Source organism: Caretta caretta, chromosome 1, assembly GCF_965140235.1.
Source record: "Caretta caretta isolate rCarCar2 chromosome 1, rCarCar1.hap1, whole genome shotgun sequence".
Taxonomy (NCBI): domain Eukaryota; kingdom Metazoa; phylum Chordata; order Testudines; family Cheloniidae; genus Caretta; species Caretta caretta.
In genome coordinates this window covers 228,138,750-228,164,515 of record NC_134206.1, presented here as the reverse complement: position 1 = coordinate 228,164,515, position 25,766 = coordinate 228,138,750, and the positions used below count along the sequence as shown (strand labels likewise).

Genomic DNA, 25,766 nt, shown 5'->3' with positions numbered 1-25,766 from the left:
TAATTCCTAGAACATATGTTTTAGAAAAACATCCAATCTTGATTTTAAAATGGTCAGTGATGGAGAATCCTCCATAATCCTTGGTAAATTGTTCCAATGGTTAATTGCTGTCACTGTTAAAAATTTACACCTTATTTCCAGTCTGAATTTGTGTAGCTTCGACTCCAGCCACTAGATCATAGGTGCCAACCCTGTGGGGAAAAAAATAGTGGGTGCTCAGCATCCGCCAGCCACAGCTGTTCGACAGCGCCCCCGATGAGCTAATCAGGGCACTCCCAAACACCTGATCGGCGGGGGGGGGTCGAGCAGGGCAGGAAGAGATGAAGTGAAGGTAAGGCATTGGAAGGGGAGGCTGAGTGGAGGCGGGGCCTCAGGGTGGAGCATTCCCAGGGAAAACTAGAAGTCGGCGCCTATGCACTGGATAATGTTAAACCTTTCTCTGCTAGATTGGAGAGCCCATTATTAAATATTTGTTCCCCATGTAGATACTTAGACTGTAATCAAGTCACCCCTTTACCTTCTCTTTTGTAATAGTCAGAAAAGGGTAATAAGTACAATGAAAGTTTTCTTAATACTATATATGTGTCTAGTTGATTCAGCTCACTCTCTTGGAGTCAAAAAGGATGGGACTCCATTGAGTTCAGTAGAGCTATGCCAACAGCAGCTCAGGATAAGGCCCAATGGCAGAGTTCAGCCATAAAGAACCATTAAGTATTGTCATAAACTAGCTTAACAGTGGACAGATAGATATGTATGCTTGCTGTGAGGATAAAGAAAAACTAAAAAGAGCATGTTTTTTAAAAACAAAAAACCCATCACTGCAAGCCAGTATCAAAATCCCAGTCTTTAACTCTTTGATTTTTCAGTGCATGCCTAGATTTTGTGCAAGAAATTCCTGTACCTGACAAGTTCCTGGTCTTAAAACAATATGAAAGAATTCTCAGGCTACATTAATACTGTTTTCCCAACACTGGCATAGTGACATTTTGGGAACATGATTTTAGGGGGGAAAAGAATTTTTATGTCATGAGAAAATTGAGCTATATTTATTTTGATTTATTATATAACTAAAATATGTAGTGTTATAGTGTAATATTTGTACAGGATTGTGTTTCACTTTTATTTTAACAATATTCAGAAATTTAAAACATTTACTAATTGATTCTATTTGATTTATTTCTAGAAAAATTTATCTTCAGGAGGAAGTGTATTCAAATTTTCCAACAGGCCAATATTTCACACAGTTTAATACAACTAGCCGGTGACATATGGGACACATCCACTCTCTGAAATATAAATTTATGTAAGGTTTGTAGAAATATTAAAGTTTGATTAACTTTCACTGCTTTACTATGTTTTTCCCCAAATTTCCAGTTAAGATATTTCTGCATTAAAACAAACCCATATCTTCCTGATGGCACATACTTGTAAGTTATAAGCCTGATGATTGTTATTCCTTGTAATTAATGAGAAATAGAGATTGCTGCTAATTCATATTTTTGGTTTGAGGGATATTTTTATAATTAACTGTTCTCGGGAGGAAAAGGAAAATAACCGCAAATAACACTGAAATGATTATTTGAGTGCTAATTTAGAGACATTGTTGGACCAAATCAATTCCTGGGGTGATTCCATCCTAATGGAATTTAGCCCATTGTGATATTTTTTTAATTTGTATTTCAGATTTTCACTACTCCTTTTTATACATTGAAGTTCATATTTTGACTGAAACCTTCCTTTCACAGGCTACAGAAATATTGAGATTACAGCATGACTGTCAGATATCTTCATATATGCTTTTCAGAGACCATACTCTATTTTACAATGCAAGAGGGAGTATGGGAGGAGTAATTGCTATTGTTAAGAGCAAAGAAAAATGAAATGTTTCTGCACATTTATCCATAATTTTTATATATATATATATATATATATATATATAAATAAATAGAATTAAATTAATTTTATTAGTACTCCCAATTAAAGTTAGGTGCAGTCACTATAGCCATTGTTAGTTTTTCCAACAATAAAAATACTAAGGTCACTGTGTTGGGTTTTTTTTAAGTGTTTTCAGTGCTTGTTGAAAGGTGAAAGATTTGATAGAAATGGAAATTGAAATCACCTGATCAGCTGCCAAACAGATGTTGCAAGGGGAGCAGCACTGCAAGCTTGTTCTCCATACCCCACCAAAAAATTCACTGGGTATAGATGGCCACCCTTATCTAGAATAGAAGGGAAATATGTTAGCTGAAATTATTTTCAAACGTTACTCTTCCCAGAAAGCACTAATAGGTTCCACACTGGCTTCTTTGGCTAGCATAAACTAGTTAACCATGTTATAAACTATTTTGGAACCCAATTTTCTGGAAAAAATCATATTTAAAAATACTTATGACTAATATGATTTCCTCCCAACACAGGGCCAGGGTGCAAGTTGCTGCAACCTCTGTGTCCCCATTGCCAGGATATTGGGACCATTGGTTTCTGTAAATGCAGATCTGCAGCTCCCCTTCCAGCCTAATCTTCCATACTGGGCATATGCAGGGCTAGCACAGAAAGCTTTCCTCCCAAAGTGCAGGGGAAGTGCAGGAAGTCTTGTGCAGCTGCTCAGCACACAGTCCCTATGTGGAGATAAAGTGGTGTGGTTCTCCTCACTAACATGATTTTCACACATATATTTCACATGCGTCAATGAGAGTATGTCATATGATGCTTTTAATTTACACTTTAATCGCAATTAATCACTCTGTTAAACAATAATAGAATGCCATTTATTTAAATATTTTTGGATGTTTTCTACATTTTCAAATGTGTTGTAATTTAAATCAATACAATACAAACTGTACAGTGCTTACTTTATATTTATATTTGATAATGTTTGCACTGTAAAAAACAAGAAATAGTATTTTTCAATTCACCTAACAAAAGTACAGTAGTGCAATCTCTTGGTCATGAAAGTTGAATTTACAAATGTAGAATTATGTACAAAAAAAACTTGCATTCAAAAATAAAACAGTGTAAAACTTTAGAGCCTACAAGTCCACTTAGTCCTACTCCTTGTTTAGCCAATTGCTAAGACAAACAAGTTTGTTTAAATATGCAAGAGATAATGCTGCCCACTTCTTGTTTACAATATCACCTGAAAGAGAACAGATGTTTGTATGCCAATTTTGTAGCCGGCATTGTAAGATATTTATGTGCCAGATATGCTAAACTTTTGTATGCCCCTTCATGCCTCAGCCACCAGTCTAAAGGACATGCTTCCATGCTGATTACACTCATTAAAAAAAGTATTAATTAAATTTGTGACTAAACTTGGAGGAGAACTGTATGTCTCCTGCTCTGTTTTATATGGCAGAATTCAGGTATTTCATGTTATAGCAGTTTCGGATGATGACCCAGCACATGTTCTTTTTAAGAAGATGTTCACTGCAGATTTGATAAAACAAAGGGTACGAATGTGAGATTTCTAAAAATAGCTACAGCATTCAAACAAAGTTTAAGAATCTGAAGTGCCTTCCAAAATCTGAGATGGATGAGATGTGGAACATGCTTTCAGAAGTCTTAAAAGAGCAACACTCCTATACAGAAACTACAGAATCCGAACCACCAAAAAAGAAAATCAACCTTCGGCTGGTGGTATCTGACTCCGATGATGAAAATGAACACACAGTGGTCCGTATTGCTTTGGATCATTATCGAGCTGAACCCATCATCAGCATGGATGCATGTCCTCTGGAATAGTGATTGAAGCATGAAGGGACATATGAATATTTACATGCCAGATGCACTAAAGATCTTGTGACGCCGACTACAACCGTGCCATGCGAACGCATGTTCTCAGTTTCAGGTGACATTGTAAACAAGAAGCGGGCAGCATTATCTCTTGCAAGAAGTAGGACCGAGTGGACTTGTAGGCTTTAAAGTTTTACATTGTTTAATTGTTGAATGCAAGTTATTTTTTTGTACATAATTCTACATTTGTAAATTCAACTTTCATGACCAAGAGATTGCACTACTGTACTTGTATTAGGTGAATTGAAAAATACTATATCATTTTTGCAGTGCAAATATGTTATAAAAATATAAAGTGAGCACTGTAATCTTTGTATTCTGTATTGTAATTGAAATTAATATATTTGAAAAAATAGAAAAATATCCAAAAATAAGTATCAATCGGTATTCTATTGTATAGTGCGATTAATCGCAATTAATTTTTTTTAGTTAATCATGTGAGTTATCGGCAATCAATCAACAGCCCTACTTTTAATGCTAGTCTGCCACAGTGAGACAGCCTTCACTATTAGATAGAGCACAGGAATTGGTTGGTTTTATTGGAGATATGGCAGTAGAGCAATCATTAGACAGCACATCCAGGAACTCCTCTGGAAACTTAACTATGTTCTTCTAGCTCTTTGATTATATTTTTATATTAACATATCAAACAATGTTAGCTTTTTGTCAAACAAGTTGCTATGTGACACACATCTCTTTTCCTTTCAGCTAGTCAGTATTCTGGCTTCTGTTATGTTTTCTTTTTTCCATTTTTATCTGAGAAAGTAGCACGTGATAATTGCGTGGAATGAAAAAATAAGGAAAAAGCGGAACTAAATGGATTTTGAAGTTGGGTGTATTTACCGTTTTTCAGCAATTGTAGCAAGCCATTAGCATCTCAGAGATAAAAAGCCTGATTCTAGTGTACACTAAAGCTCCTTTACACTGCTCTGCCTGTATAAGGGATCTTAAGGTGGATGTAAATTATAATCAACCTTAAATATCTCCGGTTCAATAATTAAGGTCTGGATTATACAACCCTTACACACACTGAGCACTTACGCATGTAGTTTAGTTGACTCACACAGTCTCAGAATACTTAGACACTTCATCAGTTTGTAGCAGACAGCTACAAAATGATCATCTCAGGGCTGCATCTGGTTTTCTCACAAATATAAATGGCCACCAAAGAAAATCACATGGGGAAAAACTCTTGCAACAGAGTGTCTACAAGGACTTTTATTGGTCTAAAAGTGTTTTCAAACCTAGGGCTTTAGCCTGATCTCAGATACTATAAATGGGTGTACATCTCAATGTTCAGAATCTCAGGGCCTAATTTCCTTTTAAGCTATAACAGAAAAATGAACATTCTGATTCTGAGAAGTAGCATGGGAGACTGCATGGCTTTGTCTTCAGTGGGATTGGTCATGTCAGTAAGGGTAAGCCTATACAGCATTTTGGAGCGAGCCTTTCAACCCGAATCGACAAGCTTGGGCTAAGTGCTCTAAAAATAACTATATAGACAGTACTTTGAATTTGCAATTCAGACAGGAGCTTGAGCTCTGAAACCTAGGGGAGGGGTAGCCTTCAAAGCTTTGATTGTGTTACAAGTAATTTTTATTGTATAGAGTCTATTGTGCCACTTAAGATGTATGGTTACAAAGCAAGAACTTCAGATCACAGTTTTATATGGTAATTTTTAGATGGCTTGAGTTAAATAATTTAGTGATGTAATTTAAAAAAAAAAATCATACATATAGATTTTGCATGTATCTAACTGAAGGTCATCATAAATAAATTTATGAAGAAATGTGTTTGCTAGAAATTATTAGCTCAAAAATGAAGGATAAATATTTTTAGCAATGTACTGGACTAATCACAACATGTACCAGATGTTTACGTTAGCAAAATATAATCAGTAAATAACTGTTTTATCATGCAGTTGGAAATTTATTGGAATGTCAGGAAACATACTAAAAATAAGAGGTCTGTGAAAAAGAGGAAATAATGAAAATGGAACTGTAAACAACTTCCTGTATAAAATATATCAAGCTATCAGCAAAATTAGGATCATATAGTGCAAGCTAACTGTCACCAGGCTGCAAGGATTGGTTCTCACGGACTTGATAGTGTATTATTTGAGGTCTCTTTAATAATTAGATAAATTCATCATTAGAACCCTGGTTTACACTATTATTAATAATTAACTGTATTTTATTACTCACTGTTCTTCACCATTTTTAACTGTCTCTAAACTTAGAATCAGATTATCTCAACAGGCCAGTCCATGCTAGGGAACCAGATCCCTGTTAGGGAGTGCCTTCTGTGCAGTATAGTTTCTTCCTTTCTTTCCAAGAGCCCATGGAAGCTTCTGTATACAAAAGTATAGTACAAAGGGTCTGCCTACGTCAGGGGTGGGCAAACTTTTTGGCCCAAGGGCCACATCGGGATGCGAAACTCTATGGAGGGCCGGGTAGGGAAGTCTGTGCCTCCCCAAACAGCCTGGCCCCTACCCCCTATTCTACCCCCCCCCCCCGGCTCCCTGTCCCCTGACTGCCCCCCCAGACCCCTATCCACAGCCCCGCCTCCTGAGACTCCACCCCATATCCAACCGCCCCCAGTTCCTTGTCCCCTGATTGCACCCCAGGACCTCCTGTCCTTTATCCAACACCCCGGCTCCCTGCCTCCTTACCGTGCAGCTCAGAGCAGCAGGAGCTCGCAGCCCCCTCACCTGGCGGAGCCAGCCACTCTGCTGGCGTGGCTGCAGGGGAGGGGCTGGGGACTAGTCTCCCCGGCCAGGAGCTCAAGGGCCAGGCAGGACGGTCCCATGGGTCAGATGTGGTCTGCGGGCAGTAGTTTGCCCACCTCTGGCCTATGTGGAGGGTTCAGTCTAGGGTAATTTTTGAATACTAGATAGATAATGTATATTATACTAATCTCTTTTCCTCTCCTGAAGAGAAATTAACATTGGATCTTGCTTTGTATGGAGGGAGAGAAAACAAGGATCTAAGGCAATTTAAACTAGACCCATGGAAAAGTTAATGGGAGCAGAATTTGGCCCACTGTCTGAAATCCCAACTCATAATGATTTCTCTCTGCCGAGTCCATTTGCTCCCTCATCTCCTTAGTACATTGATGTCCTTTGCTGTCTGTTTCAGATATGTGAAATCCATCCAGCAATTTTACTTCTTTTTAATTTTCAAGAACTATACGTTTTCCCGCCCCCACCCCCCAGCACCAATTTGTTTTTTCTGCATGTTTCTAAACCTCCTCTATATTTATGATGATTGTGCTGTTACTCACTCTGATGAAGCCGTGTATTCAGCTCAGATTTCTGTGGAACTGAGGGCTATGATTATTTCTCAAACTTAACACTCTTCATTATCGGTATTTACTTATTTCGCTCCCCGCAAAAATCCCAGCTTATTGAAAAAAGCCAGTATTTGGGTTTTACCAATTTTTTTCACCCAAATTTGAGCTTTTTCAGGACCTAGGAATTTTTCTCATGGGAAGCAGACAGGGCTGCACTGAAGGGCTGGTGGGGTCAGCAGCGGGCTTTGTCTGGCGGGGAGGTGGGGGGATGTTAATACTCACAGGGTGAAGCCTTCTGCTGCCATCTTGACTCCAGTCCTTCAGCACAGTTCCATTTGCTTCCTCTGTATAGTGGGGGAGCGAGACAGGAAGGGACCTAGGTCCCAGCAGCCAACACTGCTCAGCCATTGAGGTGACAGGCCCACAGGGAGAGGCGCTCTCTATTATTTTCCACCTTGCAAACATTTTTAATGTTCATAAACACTACAAATCACCTTCAAAAATTTGTACTTTATTATAATTTCATTCATTAGTGTGTTTAATGTCCCATCAGCCAAGATTCTTAGAGCCTAAGAGGAGAGTGGATCAATAGATAAATACAGATAGGCAAGTAAAGATGGTGAAGAAGAGCATAAATGTGCCCAAAAGAATATACATGCAAATTAAGACAATACTATCTCATGATGGTGTTAGTGCTTATTATGGAGGTAATGTGGAAATGGGAACAATACCTTCACTCTAACAAAAAAGAAAAAAACAAAGCAGTTGTCAATGAGTCAGTGCAAAAATTCTCACTAAATTCAATGGGTTTTGGATCAGACCTTAGACCTTTAATCTCTACATACAGGTTTTGTACTGACTAATTGTTTTTTTTGGGTTTTTTTTACTGAAATAGTTAAATCGATACAACCTTTACTATGAACGTAGTAATACCAGTATAAAGATGCCGGATACCAGCATAGTTTATTTCCTTTAGTGTACAAGATTAAGCTATATTGGTATCCACTGTGACAAAGTTCCTCCTCTGCCTTAGTGAGTCCTGCGCTTATTGGCAGATTTGCTTACCTCAGAGGTTCACAGCAGCCCGCAGTTTGGCCATTTTTGTGGCTCAGATCTGCCATTCACTCAGTTAGCCTCATCACTGGCCAGCTTGGGGAAAAGGAAGAACAACAATCCCCCCAGTCTCTGCTGATCCACCTTGTGGATCAGGGAAGAGGCAAGAGACCTTCCCCTCTGGTGGAACCCACAGTCCAAGTCAACTCCTCCAGTATCAAGTAGGGAGTTGGGGGGATGAAGAGATAGGGGGAACCCAGGCCCGCCCTCTATTCCGGGTTCCAGCCCAGGGCCCTGTGGATTGCAGCTCTCTACAGTGGCTCCTGTAACAGCTGTGTGACAACTACAACTCCCTGGGCTACTTCCCCATGGCCTCCTCCCAACACCTTCTTTAGTCACACCACAGGACCTTCCTCCTGATGTCTTGATAATGCTTGTACTTCTCAGTCTTCCAGTAGTACGCCTTCTCACTCTCAGCTTCTTGCGCCTCTTGTTCCCAGCTCCTCGCACACACACCACAAACTGAAGTGAGCTCCTTTTTTTAAAAACCCAGGTGCCCTGATTAGCCTGCCTGTCTTACTTGATTCTGGCAGCTTCTTGATTGGCTGCAGGTGTTCTAATCTGCCTGTCTGCCTTAATTGTTTCCCGAAAGTTTTTTTTTTTTTTGAAACAGAAAGAAAGTTTATTGGTAACGCTTACAGAATTACAAAAGGAAACAAAACAACTATGCAACAAAACAACGCAATCAGAAGGTATAACACAGCAGCTTTCAGGAGGGAGAAGTGTTCAGGCTAGCCTGGGCCCAGAGCGGGGGGGCTTCCTCGACACTCGTGGTCTTCCACCCTCCTGAGTTACCTGGTGGCCTAGAGCGGGGGGGCTTCCTCGACACTCGTGGTCTTCCACCCCCTCGAGTTACCCAGGACCGCGCCCAGTGTCACCGATCCTCCCTCTTCTGAGAGTGCCCGGTAAGATGGGCACGGCTGCGGGGTGGGCGGTTTAGGGAGGGGGGGGTAGACACCCATGTATTATAGGACCCCTCCTAGATGACAGGAATGATGGTATCCACAACGGCTGGGGCTGGCGTCTCTCGCTCTTCCCCTCAATCAAAGGGTCAGACGGAGGGAACCGGACGGGGTCACCGAGCAGAGAACCCCAGACAGCGCCCACCGCTCCTCGAAGGCTTCAAGGGAGTCGGTGGACGCCGCCCAGAGGAACTCCGCCCGGATACGTGAATGTACTGAGGATCGGAAAACGGCCCCACAATCGCAGGACGTTTCATGGGCCAACCTCCTCTCTCTGGTTTTATAAATGGCTGTTTTAGCCAAAGCTAGGAGGAGGTTGACCAGAAGATCCCGCGACTTTGTGGGGCCACGGATGGGAAGTGTATAGATAAAAAGGTGGGGGGGAAAATGAAGCCAGAAGCGTAATAGAATATTTGTGAGGAGCCGGAAAAGGGGCTGTAATCTGGCACACTCTAAATACACGTGCGCCAGGGTTTCCCTCACATTACAGAAAGGACAAGTGTCCGGAATGGGGGTAAACCGTGTCAAAAACACGCCCGTGCTCACAGCTCCGTGAAGGAGCCACCAATTTCCCGAAAGTTCCTGATTGTTCTGGAACTTTTCCTGTTACCTTACCCAAGGAAAAGGGGCCTACTTAGCCTGCTCTCCTGCTGCTGCCCTCTGGCCTTGGCTTTCCTTGCTTTTTGCCTCTGCTTTCGGCTTCCCCCCCGACTGGGCCAGACACTCTCCCCCCTTTCTTTTCTTTTTGTTGTTGTTTTCTTTCTCTGCTGTTGCTAGAGTGCTGGCCGGCCGCCGGCCTGCTGTTAGCCCCCCCGCCCGCACTCGGACGCTGCTGCCGCTCCAGCTGAAACCCCCCTTGAGAGAGGGGGGGCCTGCTAACCCGCTCCCCGGAGTGGAGGGACCCAGCTCCCGGACCCAGCCGCTTGCTGTTTGTTTGTGGACCCGTATTTGGCCGAGAGGAACTTTTATCATCTGCTCCGGCATCCCTGGAATTTTGCAGCTGCGGAGAAAGCCCGGGACGGAGAGAAAGAGAAACAGCCGTCTACCGGAGGAACACCGCCCGGGGAACTTACAAATCGCCGTGGAGGGGGCCCAAGACTGAGTAACTTTCGAACTGTGATCTCGTGTGGGGGGAGGCCTTGACTGTGTCTTGCCTGTGTTTGTAGGGACACAGGGGTGGGGCACGGAGCTGCTCCCTGATCCATCTGTGTCCTCCCAACCCCCACACTACGATCTTCCTCACTGCCCCCTCCATCGTCATTGCTGGCTGTTTAACATCTGCCTCTGGACTTAGCTGCTTGCCCTGATTCCACCATGTGGCCCAGAAGCACCAGCCAACCAAACAGGACTCACTGGACAAGCGTACGGTGGTTCATGTTCTCCCCCCCTCCTCTCCCCCCCCCCCACTGAATTGCCCATCCCACAGTCTGTCTCTTTTTAACCTGACTCCAACCCCTGTTAACCACCTGCCACCGCCCCCGCTGGGGCATCGGCAATGGAGGGCACTGGGGTGACCTCTGCCGCTGTCATGCCCACCGCCTCCCCAGACTCTAGGGGAGCCCCCCAAGCCGGAGGGAAAGGCCAGGGCAAGAAGAAAGGAAAGGGCCCCGCTAACACCACCAGGCCCTCCGTGGCAGGGGCCACCCCCACTGCTGCGGCCCCGCCACCGACCATGGCGTCCTTCCCCACTACCCCCTCCACTAGCTCTGCGGGTGTCCCTCCCTCACCACCCAGGATGTATGCCCGAGCGGCGGCAGCCCCCCCGCCTGCTGCCTCGTCATCTCTCCCGCCCACTGCCTCCGCCACCATCAACAGCGGCCGGGGCCCCTTCCCCACCATGACAAGGAAGCACGGTGTTCGATGCCTCCTGGTGCCCACCTTGCCCCACGTGGAGACCTACGTGCGGGTGTTGGCGAGGGTGGTGGGGCCCTCGGCCATTGTGGCGGCCTCCAAAATGTATGGGAAGGTCGTCGTCTTCTTAACAGCGGAGGCTGCTGCCCAGCAGGCGGTGGAGAGGGGCCTGGCGGTGGGGGGGAGTTTGTCCCTGGGACAAACCTGGGCTAAAGGACCTGAGCGTCTGCCTGGTCCTGACCTCTGTCCCTCCTTTTCTCCCCAGTGCTGCCCTGTTACCCGCCCTTTCCACCCTGGGGAAACCTGTTTCTGTCATCAGCCTTCTCCCATTGGGCTGCAAGGACCTCACCCTCCGTCACATCTTTTCCTTCTGCCGGCAAGTGCAGCTTCTACTGCCATCAGCGGCGCGTGACGGAGAGGCGCTCGAGGGGTCCTTCCTAGTCCCACACCAGGGGGCCCGTTACCAGGTGTATTTCTCCACGGGGGAAGCCCGGTGCTACCTCTGCCGGGCATCAGGGCGTGTCCGGAGGGACTGCCCCTTAGCCCGGCAAGGAGGGGCACCTGGGATCCCCGAGACCCGGCAGGACTCGGCCCCATCATTGCCAATGCCCCTGGCCGCCCAATACCCGAACCCGCCCCCGCTCCTCTTCGGACCACCACTTCTCCTGCTCAGACTGAAGGGGCACCTCCCCTGCAACACCCAGACAAGCGGGAGAGCCCCGCCCTCACTGCTGATAATCTGGCGGGGCCTATGGAGGAGAGTGTGGCAGAGATACCACCAGGCATAGGAGAGAGCCTGCCCCAGGGAGAATCCTCTCTCTCTTATGCCGCCCCACCGTTCCCTCCCCCAAGTCCCTGAGCCATCGCCTTTACCCCCTGACACGACCCCTGCTAACCAGCCCCCAGATGATGCCATGGAGGGCCAGGCCCTAGTCCAGGGGAAGCGAGGCAAGCGGAAGGCTCGAGTTCCGCCTCATCTACCCGAGGCGGAGGCCCCCTGGAAGACCAGGAAGGGGGGCACCGATGCCGAACCTTCCGCTTTGCCCACGAGTGTGTCCCATCCACTGGTGTCAGCCGGGAAAGACGTGGTAGCACCGGAGGGTAGTGTCTCCCCTCCACGGGAGACCCTCCCCTCCGAGACCCTTGAGGAAGCCCCTCTTGTTCTGATGCTACCAGAAGCCCCCGTGAACCCGGAGGCAACCGTCGTGGTGGGTGCCGGCGGGGAGAACCCCGGGGCAACGGAAAGTGTCCTTTCCTCCATGTTTGAGGAGATCGAGGCCCTAGATCTGACCCCGGTTGCCCAGGGGGAGGACGACTTTTTGCCAGCAAAGCTCGATTTGGACAACATCACTCCACCCCTCTTTTCCCCATGCTCCCTCCCCGTAACTGCTGCTTCTGCTCCTGCTCACACCTCCAAGGAGCCCCTGGACTCCTTCATCAACCCGGCCGCTGATGGCACCCCGCTGGCGACCACCGAGCCTACTCAGGTGATAGCCGGTGCCATGCAGCTGGGACACGAGTTGCCGGGGCACCCCCCCTGTTGGTGTGGAGCAGTCGACTTCCTTCCCGGGCAGGGGCCCAACAGAAGATAATCCACCTCCTGATGCTGTGGCCACTAAATCCGCCATAGAGCCCGCGCCCGGTGTCACTGAGAGCTCCCTCCCCACCCCCTTAACCCTCGAGCCTGATCGGGAGGCACCACCATCCAGCTGCTTGCCTCCCAAAACCCAGAACCTCGCCCCTGCCCCTGCCCCTGCCCCTACCCCATCCAGTCTACCTCCTGCAATGTTATCGCTGCCCCCGGAGCTGTCTCCTTCCCTTTTCCAACTGATGACCCTCAGGGAGCGGCCTTTGCGTTCTCCTGCCCCAACCCATTAGGGGCTGCTATTTCCCTCTACCGCCCCCTATCGCCCCAGAGCTTGAGGCGGGCCTAGAAGCTCCAGCCCATCAGGCACCCCGTCGGGGGTCTGCACCCTGCTTGCCCGTTTTAGTGGGCCACGGGGCTGCACCATGGGCCCTGCTGGGGAACAACCGGGAAGTCGTAACCCCCCCCCCCATGAGCTGCGAGGAGAACTGCGGAAGTTTTTAGGGGATGTCCATGGCTCCTGCAACAAGGTACAGCTTGCTCTCCAGCGATGGGGGGACTTTTTTCAAATCCTCTGGGTCACAAGGGGGAAGGTAAAGGGACGGGGAAGCAGGATGCCGCAGCCTACTGGCGGGTCCATGTCTTCCGTGACCAATTATTCACCTACGGGACAGGTCAAGGACTGTTGCGTGGCCCGCTGGGGGATGCAAGCGTCCCTGCCAGTGAGGATCCCCCCCCCCGGCCCTCCCCATGACACCTCTCACCATCGCAACGTTGAACACCCGAGGTTGTAGGATGGCTCTCTGCAGGTCCCAGGTGCTCTCCTTCCTTCGCGAGGGAGGGTACTCTGTTATTTTCGTGCAGGAAACCCATCGGTCGAGCCACTCCCGGTTGGACCGCATTTATTTATCACGCTTCCATCTCTCACGAGCCCACTCCTCCAGCATTTGGCTGGCCCCATTTTGTGACCATCACCTAGCCACCGTGACAGCCTCCCTCCGTCGGGGCCGGCCTATTGGCATTTTAACAACAGCCTGTTGGAGGATGAGGGCTTCATGACATCCTTCCGGGAATTCTGGCTGGCCTGGTGAGGGAGGTGGCGTGCCTTTCCCTCGGCGTGGCGATGGTGGGACCTGGGGAAGGTGTGCGCCAGGCTTTTCTGCCGCGACTACACCCGGGGCACCAGCCGATGGAGAAATGCGGCGATAGAGCAGTTGGAACAGGAGGTCGTAGAGCTGGAGAGGCGTCTGGCCACCAGCCCCGAGGACCCGCTCCTCTGTGGAGCGTGCCGGGAGAAGCGGGAGGAGCTCCGGGCCCTCAAGGACCATCGGGCCCGGGGCGCCTTTGTTCGATCCCGCATCCGCCTCCTTCGGGAGATGGATTGCGGCTCCCGCTTCTTCTATGCCCTGGAGAAAACGAGGGGGGCCAAGAAACACGTCACCCGCCTCCTGGCAGAAGACGACACCCCCCCTCACAGAACCGGCAGAGATGTGCAGGAGGGCCCGAGCCTTCTAATCAAGTCTTTTCTCCCCGGATCCGACCGACCCTAGCGCTTGCAGAGCGCTCTGGGAGGAGCTCCGTATGGTCGGCGCAAGCGACTGAGACCGGATAGAGTTGCCTCTCACTATGGCTGAGTTCTCGGAAGCCCTCCGTCGTATGCCCACTAATAAGTCTCCAGGCATGGACGGGCTGACCGTGGAGTTCTACCGCGTGTTTTGGGACGTCCTCGGTCCAGACTTAGTCACCGTCTGGGCTGAATCTCTGCAGAGCGGGGTCCTCCCTCTTTCGTGCAGGCGAGCTGTGCTCTCCTTATTGCCGAAGAAGGGGGATCTCTGCGATTTACGAAATTGGCGTCCCGTCTCGCTCCTCAGCACGGACTACAAAATCGTAGCGAAAGCAATTTCGCTGCGGCTAGGGTCTGTGCTGGCGGACATGATCCACCCAGACCAGACCTACACCGTCCCGGACCGCAGTATCTTTGATAACCTATTTCTGGTTCGGGACCTTTTGGAACTCGGGTATAGAGACGGTCTGTCGTTCGCCCTCCTGTCCCTAGATCAGGAGAAGGCGTTCGATAGGGTGGACCACGGGTACCTCCTGAGCACTCTGCGGGCATTTGGCTTTGGACCCCAGTTTGTGGGTTTTCTCCGGGTGCTGTACACTTCCGCAAAGTGTCTGGTTAAGCTCAACTGGACCCTGACCGAACCGGTCAGCTTCGGGTGAGGAGTACAGCAGGGGTACCCCCTCTCAGGCCAGCTGTATGCTCTGGCGATTGAGCCCTTCCTCTGCCTCTTCCGCAGGAGGTTGGCAGGGTTGGTGCTGCGGGAGCTGGAGCTGTGGCTGGTCCTGTTGGCATACGCTGATGATGTGCTCCTCGTGGTCCAGGACTCTGGCTACTTGGCGCGGGTGGAGGCTTGCCAGGCCATCTATTTGGCAGCCTCCTCTGCCCGGGTCAACCGGGTCAAGAGCTCTGGCTTGGTGGTAGGAGACTGGCACCAGGCAAGCTCCCTCCCACCCGTGCTTCAGATGATTTGGTGGAGCACGGGTCTGCTGCTCTATGTCGGCGTTTACCTTTCTGCCAGGCTTCCTTCTCCGCCGGAGAACTGGGAAAATTTAGAGGGCGGGGTGATAGAGTGGCTCCAAAAATGGATGGGACTACTACGATGTCTCTCCCTTCGTGGGAAAGCGCTGGTGCTTAATCATCTAGTCCTGTCCACGCTCTGGTACCGGCTCAACACCCTGGTCCCAGCCCCGGGTTTCCTGACCAACCTCCGGACATCGATTCTGGGGTTCTTTTGGTCAAGAATGCACTGGGCCCCTGTAGGGGTTCTTCATCTACTCCTGAAGGAAGGAGGACAGGGCCCGAAGTGTCTGCACACTCAGGTCTGCATCTTCCGCTTCCAGGCCCTACAGAGGCTCCTTTATGGTGCAGGCAGTTCGGCGTGGAGCATACTGGCGCACGCCATCCTGCACCGCATCCGAGGGCTCTGATATGACCGGCAGCTCTTTTATCTCTGTCCGGGAGGTCTTCCACGAGACCTCTCCGGGCTGCCGGTCTTCTACCAGGACCTCCTCCGGACTTGGAAACTGTTTTTAATGACCAGGTCCGTAGCGGCCACCAAGGGGGCAGATCTCCTCGCGGAGCCCCTGCTACACAACCCCCAGCTCCGTGTGCAGGTGGCGGAGTCCCGCTCGGTGCGCCAGAGCTTGATCCTGGCAGAAGTCATGAGAGTCGGAGACCTCCTGGACTACGACCGGGGAGACTGGCTGGATCCCCTGATGCTCGCTCAGCGCATTGGGCTCTCCAGACCTCGTACCCCCTGGCGTGTACTTCAGGAGGTGAAGGCCGCTTTGCCGCCCACTGCTAGAGTTTACCTCGATCGGGTCCTGCTCGAGGGCACGCCCCGCCCATCCTCTACCCCAGGCCCGCCGGACCTTTTTATTGGACCCCTGCCCCGTAGACCCAATCGACCCCCTCACCCCTTTACGGCGAGCTGGCTGCATGAACTGCAGCCAGTATGCTTGCAAACCACGCCAAGGAAACATCTATACATGCTCGTGCTCCACACCCTTCACGCCCTCACCCTAGTGGTCCGCCCCGACACAAAGTGGCGAGACCTTCTGCCACCTTTGGAGGGTGAGCAGCCCCGGTGGGCCAGCCTGTATTCCATCTTGGTTCCGAGGCCTGTCGGGGACATCAGTTGGCGGCTCCTTCACGGAGCTGTGAGCACGGGCATGTACTTGACGTGGTTCAACCCCATCCCAGATACCTATCCCTTTTGCAGTGTGAGGGAAACCCTGGCACATGTATATTTGGAGTGCGCCAGGCTGCAGCCCCTGTTCCGGCTCCTCACAAATCTTTTATTACGTTTTTGATTGCATTTTTCCCCTCACCTTTTTATTTATGCACTCCCCATCTGTGGCCTCACAAAGTCGCAGGATCTCCTAGTTAACCTCCTCCTGGCCCTGGCTAAAACGGCCGTCTATAAAACCAGAGAGAGGAGGTTGGCCGATGGAGTTTCCTGTGACTGTGGGGCCGTTTTCCGATCCTCGGTCCGTTCACGTATCCGGGCGGAGTTCCTCTGGGCGGCGTCCACCGACTCCCTTGATGCTTTTGAAGAGTGGTGGCTCTCTGCTGTCCGAGGCTCTCTGCTCGGTGTCCCCGTCTGGCTTCCTTTGTTTTGACCCTTTGATTGGGGGAGAGAGTAAGGGACCCTGACCCCAGCCCCAGCCATTGCTGCTGCGGACACCACCACCTTAGAGGGGTCCTTTCACACGTGGGTGCACGTGCCCCCCCCCCCGGTTGTCCGCCCCACAGCCTGCCCCTTTTGTTGGGTGCTTTCAGAGGAGGGAATTGTTTGGTGACACTCGGGCGTGGCGCCAGGTAACTCGAGGGGATGGCAGACCTTGAGAGTCGATGAAGCCCCCTCGCTCTGGACCACCAGGTAACTCGGAAGGGTGGAAGACCACAAGAGTCGAGGAAGCCCCCCGCTCTGGGCCCAGGCAAGCTTGAACACTTCCCTCCCCTGAAGCTAATGAGAAAAAATTGTGAGTGGTTGCTGTGTTATACATTGTATATGCTGCTGTTTTGTTTTGTAAGTGTGTTATGCAAATAAAAAAAACACCTTTTGCTTCAAAAAAAAAAAGCACTCTCTTGTAGCCATCTGGCCTGACCCTTTCACACCACATTAGGCGGTTGTACTGTTTTAACTATGCCAGTTTCAAACCAATAAAGTTACAGTGGTACAAAAAGTGTATGTAGACCAGCCTTTTCAATTACCAGCTTTTCCCCTATAATACCTTTTGCAAGTTGGCGAGGTATAAATTGCATTCCCTTTCATGTGAATATGAGTTGGCTAACCACATATATGGAAATATATACAGAGGTGAGATCTGTTGAGCTATCTGTCTAAGTACTTATGTGCCTAATCGCTGTAGTTCCATTCCATGGACCTCTGAGTATCTAAATGATGTCTTGAAAATCACATATATTTGAGCTCCTTCCCTGCTTGTCAACTCTCAGAACAGTAGGGGTCATATTTGCTTGTTTTCATAACAAGCATTTTAGCCTGAGTTGCTTCTTTAGAAGATGTTTGGCATGGGATTAGTTTGGCAAGATTAGTATTAGGCATGGGAATCCAAAAAGATCATGAAATTAAGCACATTTCTGCAAATGCCATTTCACTAGTTAGGTGAAAGGGTTAAAATATTAAGCAAGAAGAGAGACCTGTAATGATATCATTTTATCTCCTGAAAGTTACAAAAGTTGAAGGAGTTGTTTAGCATTTCAGTTTCATCAGAACTAATTGTAACTTCAAGGAAATCAAAGCCTGCTATTTGTTTGTTCCTTTAAAGGGACATCTAACTGAGTCATTAAGTTCTGATTGTGTAATGCTAAGTTTTCAACATATAGAACCTGATCCAAACCGTGGTAGGCAGTGTTCAGTATATAGTCTCATTCACCTGAAATGTAACTGCAACCAAATATAACATGAAAATATATTATAAAACAGTCACATTTTGCTCACATTAATCATGCAGATAGTTCCATTAACATTAGTAGTATTCATGTGAGTACCCGAAGGAGGTTTAAATTATAGCTCCAACCAAATGCAAATGTGTACTGAGAAGCATGGCAAATTGTCACTGAAAATACCATGTGAGCCTAATGGGAACAAATGGACCTGACATAACATTTTTATAGAATTATGGGGCCCGATTTTGATCCCTCACCAATTTTACAGTGGTCCAACTCCACTGACTTCAGTGGAATGACCCTTGATTTGAACTGATCAGAATATGGTCCATTATGTCTATGCATCGATAAATCCAATATTCCATTGGGTCATAGAGTTTAAGGACAGAAGGGACCACCAGATCATTCTATTATGTCATCAGTAGTTAGATGCTGTGCAAATAGAGAACTGCCTGGTAAAACACAAAAGTCTGAATGATAATGCCAAAACCCATTCTCTGGTAAATTCAGCAGATTTCAATGTACTAAGTTAATAAATTGATGTGTGGTACAGGATATACTTCTAGATAAGTAACAAAAATTCAGTTTTCAGAGTGGCAGCCGTGTTAGTCTGTATCCGTAAAAAGAAAAGGTGTACTTGTGGCACCTTGGAGACTAAGAAATTTATTTGAGCATAAGCTTTCGTGAGCTACAGCTCACTTCATCGGATGCATTCAGTTGTGTTTATTCATGATTAGCTCTGCAAATTAGTGTTTAAATATTACTATATTTCAGTGATGCCCACACTTTTCCTGTTATGCCCTCCCTTAACAGTAATGGAATTTGTCTGCGCCGCCCCACCATTACTGCACAGTTGGCTCAATAGAAAAGCTTGGACTGAAGGCAGAGTTGGGGGCTGAACTGGGGATGGGGGAGCAGCTGTGGGTAGAGGCAGAGCTGGCCTGCGGGAGAGAGGGAATGAGGGCAGGGCAGAGTTGGGCTGGGGGCAGAATGGAGCTGGGACTGGGAACGGAGCTGGCCTGAGGACAGAGCAGAAGGTGGAGCAGAGCTGTGAGTTGGGACGGAGCTGGGCGGCATTCCTTCCCCTCCCCCCCAGTGGGCCTGGCCCATGCCACACTGCACCCCCCCCCCCGAATGCTCCTCTGCGCCCCCTCGGGGACTGCACTCCACAGTTTGCGGACCACTGCTATAATTATTTGGCTTTGTTTAGCATAAGCAAGCACTAGAGACCCATCTGTTGTTGTTAATATTGCAGGGATATCTGATATCTGCTATTATAAACAACAAGGGAAATAAGTGAGTTCATATGGTGGAAATAAATTGTAGGGTGGAGGAAAAAATGCTACTCTTTATGTATAGTTATTTCTATTTTATGTATAATTTTTCCTATGAAGATCTTGTCACATGTTCTCAGCAGTGGCACTCTCTTTATATTTATCCTTTTAGAATACTTGTTCATATACATAGGAAAAAATAGTTCAGTCCTGAAAATTAACTGGCATGCTCCCCACACTGCAAAAGCTGAATTAGGCCAAGTGGTCCCAATCAACCAATTGGGCTGTAAAGAGGGGAGATCTAGACTGGAGGAAGCTAATTAAAAGGAAACTCACCTGTGAGGGAACAGGCAGAGCTTCTATAAAGCTAGGAGACTGGAAATAATGTGGTAAGGCAGCAGGAAGCAAGCCTGCAGTCCCTGCTCCCTGAGATACGGAAGGGGGAAAGGAACATGGTCAGAAGGAGTCCGGTGTGAGAGCAGTAAGATGGTGTCGATGCGGACCTTAATTGTTCACGATAGGTCCTAAATTGGAACTTAGAGTAGAGGTGGGCCTGGTTCCCCTACCAACCACTGCAGAGTGGTGGTGTTACAGGCAGTGAACAGGAAGACTGCCTGAATCACTATTGGAGGGACTTTGTCCAGGCAGTGGGCGTGAAGACTGCCTGATGCTTTTTGTGGCAAGAGACTTTGAAAGACTACCCTGGAAGGGGACATGGCTGAGTGACCTGGAAACAAGGCTGAGTCAGGATGAGGCCACAGCAGCTCCTGGAGCAAGAAAGGGGCTACAGAGACATGGAGTGCAACTGCAGGAAGGAGTGCCTGCCTTGCAGAGCTAATCCCCAGAACCACCAGGGGGAGGTGCTGTCCTGCAGTAAGTAGAGCACCCTGTGACACATGCTAACAAGTATTGGCCCTGATCCTACAATCATTTATGCACACATGTTACTTTACTCACATGTGGAACCAGGGGGGGGTCACAATTATAATTGTCTTTGCCATATCTGCTCTATATCCTAAAACAAGATGCTGCTTGATAGAAATTGTAATGAACTCTTACTCTGAGAAATCTAATTCCTGTGGCTTCTTATGCGCAATCATAATTCTTCATAGACAAAACCACAAAAATCCAGTCTGCAGAAGAAACCACAAAAAATAAACAAAAGTCAGTAGACGTCATAGTAAAAATTACACAATTTACCTAACAACATAAAATTCTGTCTGCCTTCTGTCCTTACAAATGATGGATAAGGTTTGCTTTTAAGTAATTCTGTTGTAAGAATATATGATCTAGTGTGATTATGCCATTTTGCAGTGATATACAAAGATGAAAAGATTAGTGAGGTTGCAGATACATCTGCTCTGTTAATACTTGAAACAAAACAGCACTCATTCTAATATGTGCTCTGTTTTTTCTTGACAAGGTATTAAGAACCATGGCAGTGCCTGAAATCTGTGTTAGAAAAGGAAGACACTATTACTAGTTATGTGTGATCCATTAATATCCCAGCCTTATGAAGATATAAACTAATAAAGTTTGTGCTTTATTAAACTTTTTATGACCATTTTCCATCAAAGTGATTTAGAGGTTACTTCATATCACTTGATTAAATGGCAAAGTCTGAACTAAAATAATGAGGTATTCAAGAATTTTAAAGTTATGCAGCAGCTGCAAAATGGTTAGAATGCCTGAAAAACCAACAACACTACTGTAGCATCAGGATTATGAGCATCCTAACAAGAAAGAAGGGTGAAAATATCCTCAAATTTGTGGACAATTTGACACCACAAGTTACTGTGTGTGACGGTGATGCTATGCATTTGAAAAACTGCACAGTCATATGAAAATTGTCATTTACTTTGCTCAATGGACAAAAAGCAGGTAATCCCCAGTGGAACTAGTTCTACCCTTCCAAGCTTCTGGTCATCTTCAGACAGACACCATTTTCTTTTACAATCAATCTTCCAGGGAAGTGTTCTGTCCTTTCTCCCATATGTGAAAGGAACTACACCCACCCCCACCTCCCAAATCTACACCGCTGCAGGGTGATTAGTATTCAGTCCTGAAACAGTGACAGGTTTGAGGTCTGAAATCTTGTGAGCCTCGGATATAGAAATGGCAGACTTGTATTACAGGAGAGGGTAGATTGCCAGTTTCACAATGGTACCCCAAGCACTTACTTTAAGCAGTAAAAGATACTGGGACATCAGACCTGAAAACTATGACATCTGCATACAGAAAAATTCCCTTTAGAGATCTATAGAGTTGGATTCAGGATAACTAAAATAACTGTTGATAAAAACCTTTATACTACACCATCATTTCTTCTCTCATATATCTCACTTGAAAGCCTGCTGTACTGCCTCCCCTGATTCTCAGGGGTGTCCGCAGGAATTTAAATTTGACTGCTTTTGGAGGGACAAGTCATACGCACATACATTATACACATTAAACGTATCAACACATGCACATACATTATATGCATAGAAATAAACGGCAATGCACTCATCATTTCAACAAAAATCTGTGCATCATGGAGCCATCTGAATAAATGTATCCACGAGTACTTGGTCTCGGTGGGGAGGGAGAGCCAGTTGCTCCGGTCCTGGGTTCGCGGCAGGGAGGGAGGAGCTCTGTTATCCCACCATGGCCCTGGGGCTGGAGAATCTCTGTGATCCTGCCTAGAATGTCTGAGTTAGTGTGATGCAATGGAAACAGCTACAAGTGTTGCTGAGAGCTTTTGTTTAGAATATCAGCAGGTTCAACCATCACTGGGTTTCATGGTCTGTTACTGTTCAAGTTTTAAGTTCTCAGCCATTTTGACTTTAAGAATCATACCCATGCAGTGTACAGCTACAGTAAGGCATGTATCTATGCCATGCCAAGAGTCCAAGACCATTGGTATATCAGAGGTAATGCAACCAATCCTCACCTTCACTCTGTAGTGAATTTGCATGCAACTGTTTCACTTCTTGTATGAGGGAATCTGCACAGGTGGTGTATTACTTGGACCAACTGCCATATCCATGCAACAGCATGGGATTTTAGCTACTAGTGGGATATAATGGGTGAACTCTTCCTGACCCCATTGATAATAATGGGAGTTTTGCCATTGCCTTCAGTGGATCCAGAATTTCACGCAGTCTATTGTTTTGTTTTTTGTTATTCTCTCCCTATATTTTATATATGGGCTTCAGTGTGTATACTTTATATAAACTAAAGTGAGAGAAGAAAAAATTGTCCAAATCAGGTGGTTGAGATAAAACGTTGTAGGCAAAAAAAAACAAAAACAAAACAAAGAGGACAGAATCTAAACTCCTAATCTTTCCAGATCTGAGAACTATAAATTCTATGACCTAGGACATAAAATTAGAATTAAGAAAAGATTTACTTTGAATTACAGTATCAGTGGGGGAATGATAATATTTATGAATGTCAATATCCTTCGGCACAAATACCATTGCAGGATTTGGGACACAATGCTTTTCTTTGTTTCCTATGAAAACCATAGCATACTCTAGGTTCTAAAATAATAATAATTGATAGATAAAACAGGTGTTTATAATAGAAATAGTATGAAATCTTTATCCCTTTCTAAATTTTTTTTGTACAAACGACTAGTATATTTTTGTCAGATAAAATATATAGACCGATCCAAATAACCAACAAACTGCAACATGTCAGCAAAAATGTGATAATTCATGTTTTTATAGAATGGAGTTTCTTCTTTGAGTGCTTGCTCATGTCGATTCCGTGTTAGGGGTGTGTGTGCCCATGTGCTTGGCTGCTGGAGATTTTTCCCTTAGCGATATCTGTAAGGCTGGCTCTGGCGCCCTCTGGAGTCCCACGCTCATGCGTTGGTATATGGGGGGCTGCTGGCCCTGTGCCCTCTCAGTTCCTTCTTATCACCAATGATGGTTGCTGAACACTGCTTGCTCTTGCAATCTCCCTTTGGTTCTCTGTTCTGGACTCTCAGAGTTCTACCTGTAAATAGTTATAGTTAGTTAGTTAGTCTCATGTTAGTCTACTGTTAGTTGAGGTCCCATCAGGAACTTAGTCCCAGGGACGGGGCATGTCCTAGTCCCCAGGGTTTAAGCTGTACGCTGCCTGCCACAAACCCATGCTGGTTAGTGACCCACACATGAGCTGTCTTAAGTGTCTGGGAGGGTGCATGTTTAAGAGAGGTACCACATTTGTAAGAGTTTCAGACCTCACACTTCTGAAGACCAGGATGTACACTTGAAAGCCCTGCTGATGGAGGCTGCCCTGCGCCCGGCCTCAGAGCCATGTTCTGACTTGGCACCCAGCACATCAGCCTCGGTGCGCAGTGCTCCGCTGGCACTGGGCCCCTCCCAGCAGTGCTCCCCCTCACCCAGGCCCAAAAGGAGGCACAAGCAATCCCGGCTAGTCAAGAGTAGCTCCCCCCTGCAAACATGGGAGCTCCCCCCTGCAAACAAGTCAAGACCCATGCTGGGGCACTCGTCTTCCCTGAGGCCACTATCGAAGGCGGGGATACCACCCACAATGTCCAGCCCAGCTAATCTGAGTAGGGATGTAAGGGGAGGTTTATGCACCCATGCATGGGCACAGTTTCCAAATTACTTTCAGCCTTGAATAAATTATGCATTACAAATAATTCATCTCACTCTCATCAGGCCCTTTCACGCATATGAAGAGAGCAGCTTTTTGCATTATGCACAGTTTTGCTTTCCCCCCACCTAAAGTTGTTGATAAAATCAGTTCTTGATTTAAAAATGCAATTTTTATGCATCGTGAGAAAGAATGGGTTCTGCATCCTCATAGAGGACAAAAAGAAGCAATGTGTTACATTAAATCTGGAAGCGAAAGTTGGTTTTTAATTTGATTTCTCTAGGCCTATGCTTTGGTGCTATGATAAAATGCAGGATATGAGGAAATAAATCAGAGTGAATGAGAAAAAGCCTCAATTGGAAATAAAGAAGGAATTCAAAACGTTCATAAACAAATAGTACAGATTTATGCCTCCTGGGAACAAGACTTATGCAAGAGCAATATTCTTTCTATTTCTGTCAAATAAAACCAGCAATTGAGATGTACCCTGTAGTTGCTAATCTAAAGCTCAATACAGCAGGGCTTTAGAAAAAGGTAGTGTGACAGGGTCAGGCCAGATGGCTACAAAAGAGTGGTCGAAAGTAGATACATTAGTTCCAGGTTAAGCAGGTCCCTTTTCCCTGGGTAAAATAACAGGGACTATTCCAGAACACTCAGGAACTTTCTAGAACTAATTAAGGCAGGCAGGTTAATTAGAACACCTGTAGCCAATTGGGAAGCTGCTAGAATTAATTAAGGCTAATCAGGACACCTGGTTTAAAAAGGCTGTCACTCCAGTTAGTGAGGTGAGTGCAAGGAGCTGAGAGTGAGAGGGTATGCTGCTGGAGGACTGAGGAGTACAAACACTATCTGGCATCAGGAGGAAGGTCCTGTGGTGAGGATACAGAAGGTGTTGGGAGGAGGCCATGGGGAAGCCCAGGTAGTTGTAGCTGTCACACAGGTGTTACACAAAACACTATAGACAGCTGTGATCCACAGGCCCTGGGCTGGAACCTGGAGTAGAGGGTGGGCCCGGATTCCCCTCATCCCGCCACAACTCTCTATTGGATACAGGAGGAGTTGACTTGGACTGCGGGTCCTGCCAGAGGGGAAGGTCCCTGGCCTGTCCCATGACCCACTACGTGGACCAGCAGAGACTGTGGGGATTGTTCTCCTTCCTTTTCCCCATGCTGGCCAGTGATGAGGTTATCTGAGTGAACTGCAGATTTGAGACATGAAAGTGGCCAAACTGAGGGCTGCTGTGAATCTCTGAGGTGAGCAAAATCTGCCAATAAGCGCAGGACCCGCCAAGGTATAGAATCCTAGAATATCAGGGTTGGAAGGGACCCCAGAAGATCATCTAGTCCAACCCCCTGCTCGAAGCAGGACCAATTCCCAGTTAAAGGTAGAGGAGGAACTTTGTCACAGAAGTATGTGGCCTTTTTATGTATACTTTAAGAACAGTGAGACAGTTTCTTTTCCCTATATCATACAAAAGATGGACTTCGGTGAAAACTTTTATTTTATTTATTAGAATTAAGTTAGAGTCTGATGACAATTTACCAGGGGTGATTAACATGCTCGAAGAAGAGCTCTGTTGTAGCGCAAAAGCTTGTCTCTTTCACCTATAGCAGTCGGTCCAATAAAAGCTATTACTTCACCCACTTTGTGTCTCTAATAACAAACAACTTATTTCCAGTTGTTCTGTTTTTAATTATTTTACCATTTGATTCAGTTGTTCATTAATCACATTTGATATTATGTTGTTTGTGTACTGGTCACTGTCTGTTCCAGAATTTCAAGTGAACATCTAAAACTGCGGCAAACCTCTCTAACTATTTATTCAATTGCAG

The 25,766-nt window shown here is 46.9% G+C and overlaps 1 protein-coding gene across 4 annotated transcripts in view; it reads left to right on the top strand.

Annotated features, from left to right (window-relative positions):
- RIBC2 (RIB43A domain with coiled-coils 2) overlaps nt 1-25,766 on the top strand; it is a 106,753-nt gene that overhangs the window by 28,895 nt on the left and 52,092 nt on the right. Inside the window, exons 7-8 of one of the 4 annotated variants that reach the window (XM_048824780.2) lie at nt 1,184-1,303; nt 1,746-2,041. In XM_048824780.2, the coding sequence (XP_048680737.1) occupies nt 1,184-1,265 (82 nt within the window). In that variant the 3' untranslated portion in view covers nt 1,266-1,303; nt 1,746-2,041. Of the gene's footprint in view, nt 1-1,183; nt 2,042-25,766 lie in introns of those variants that run through there. The other 3 variants (XM_048824771.2, XM_048824791.2, XM_048824763.2) reach the window with 3 other exon arrangements.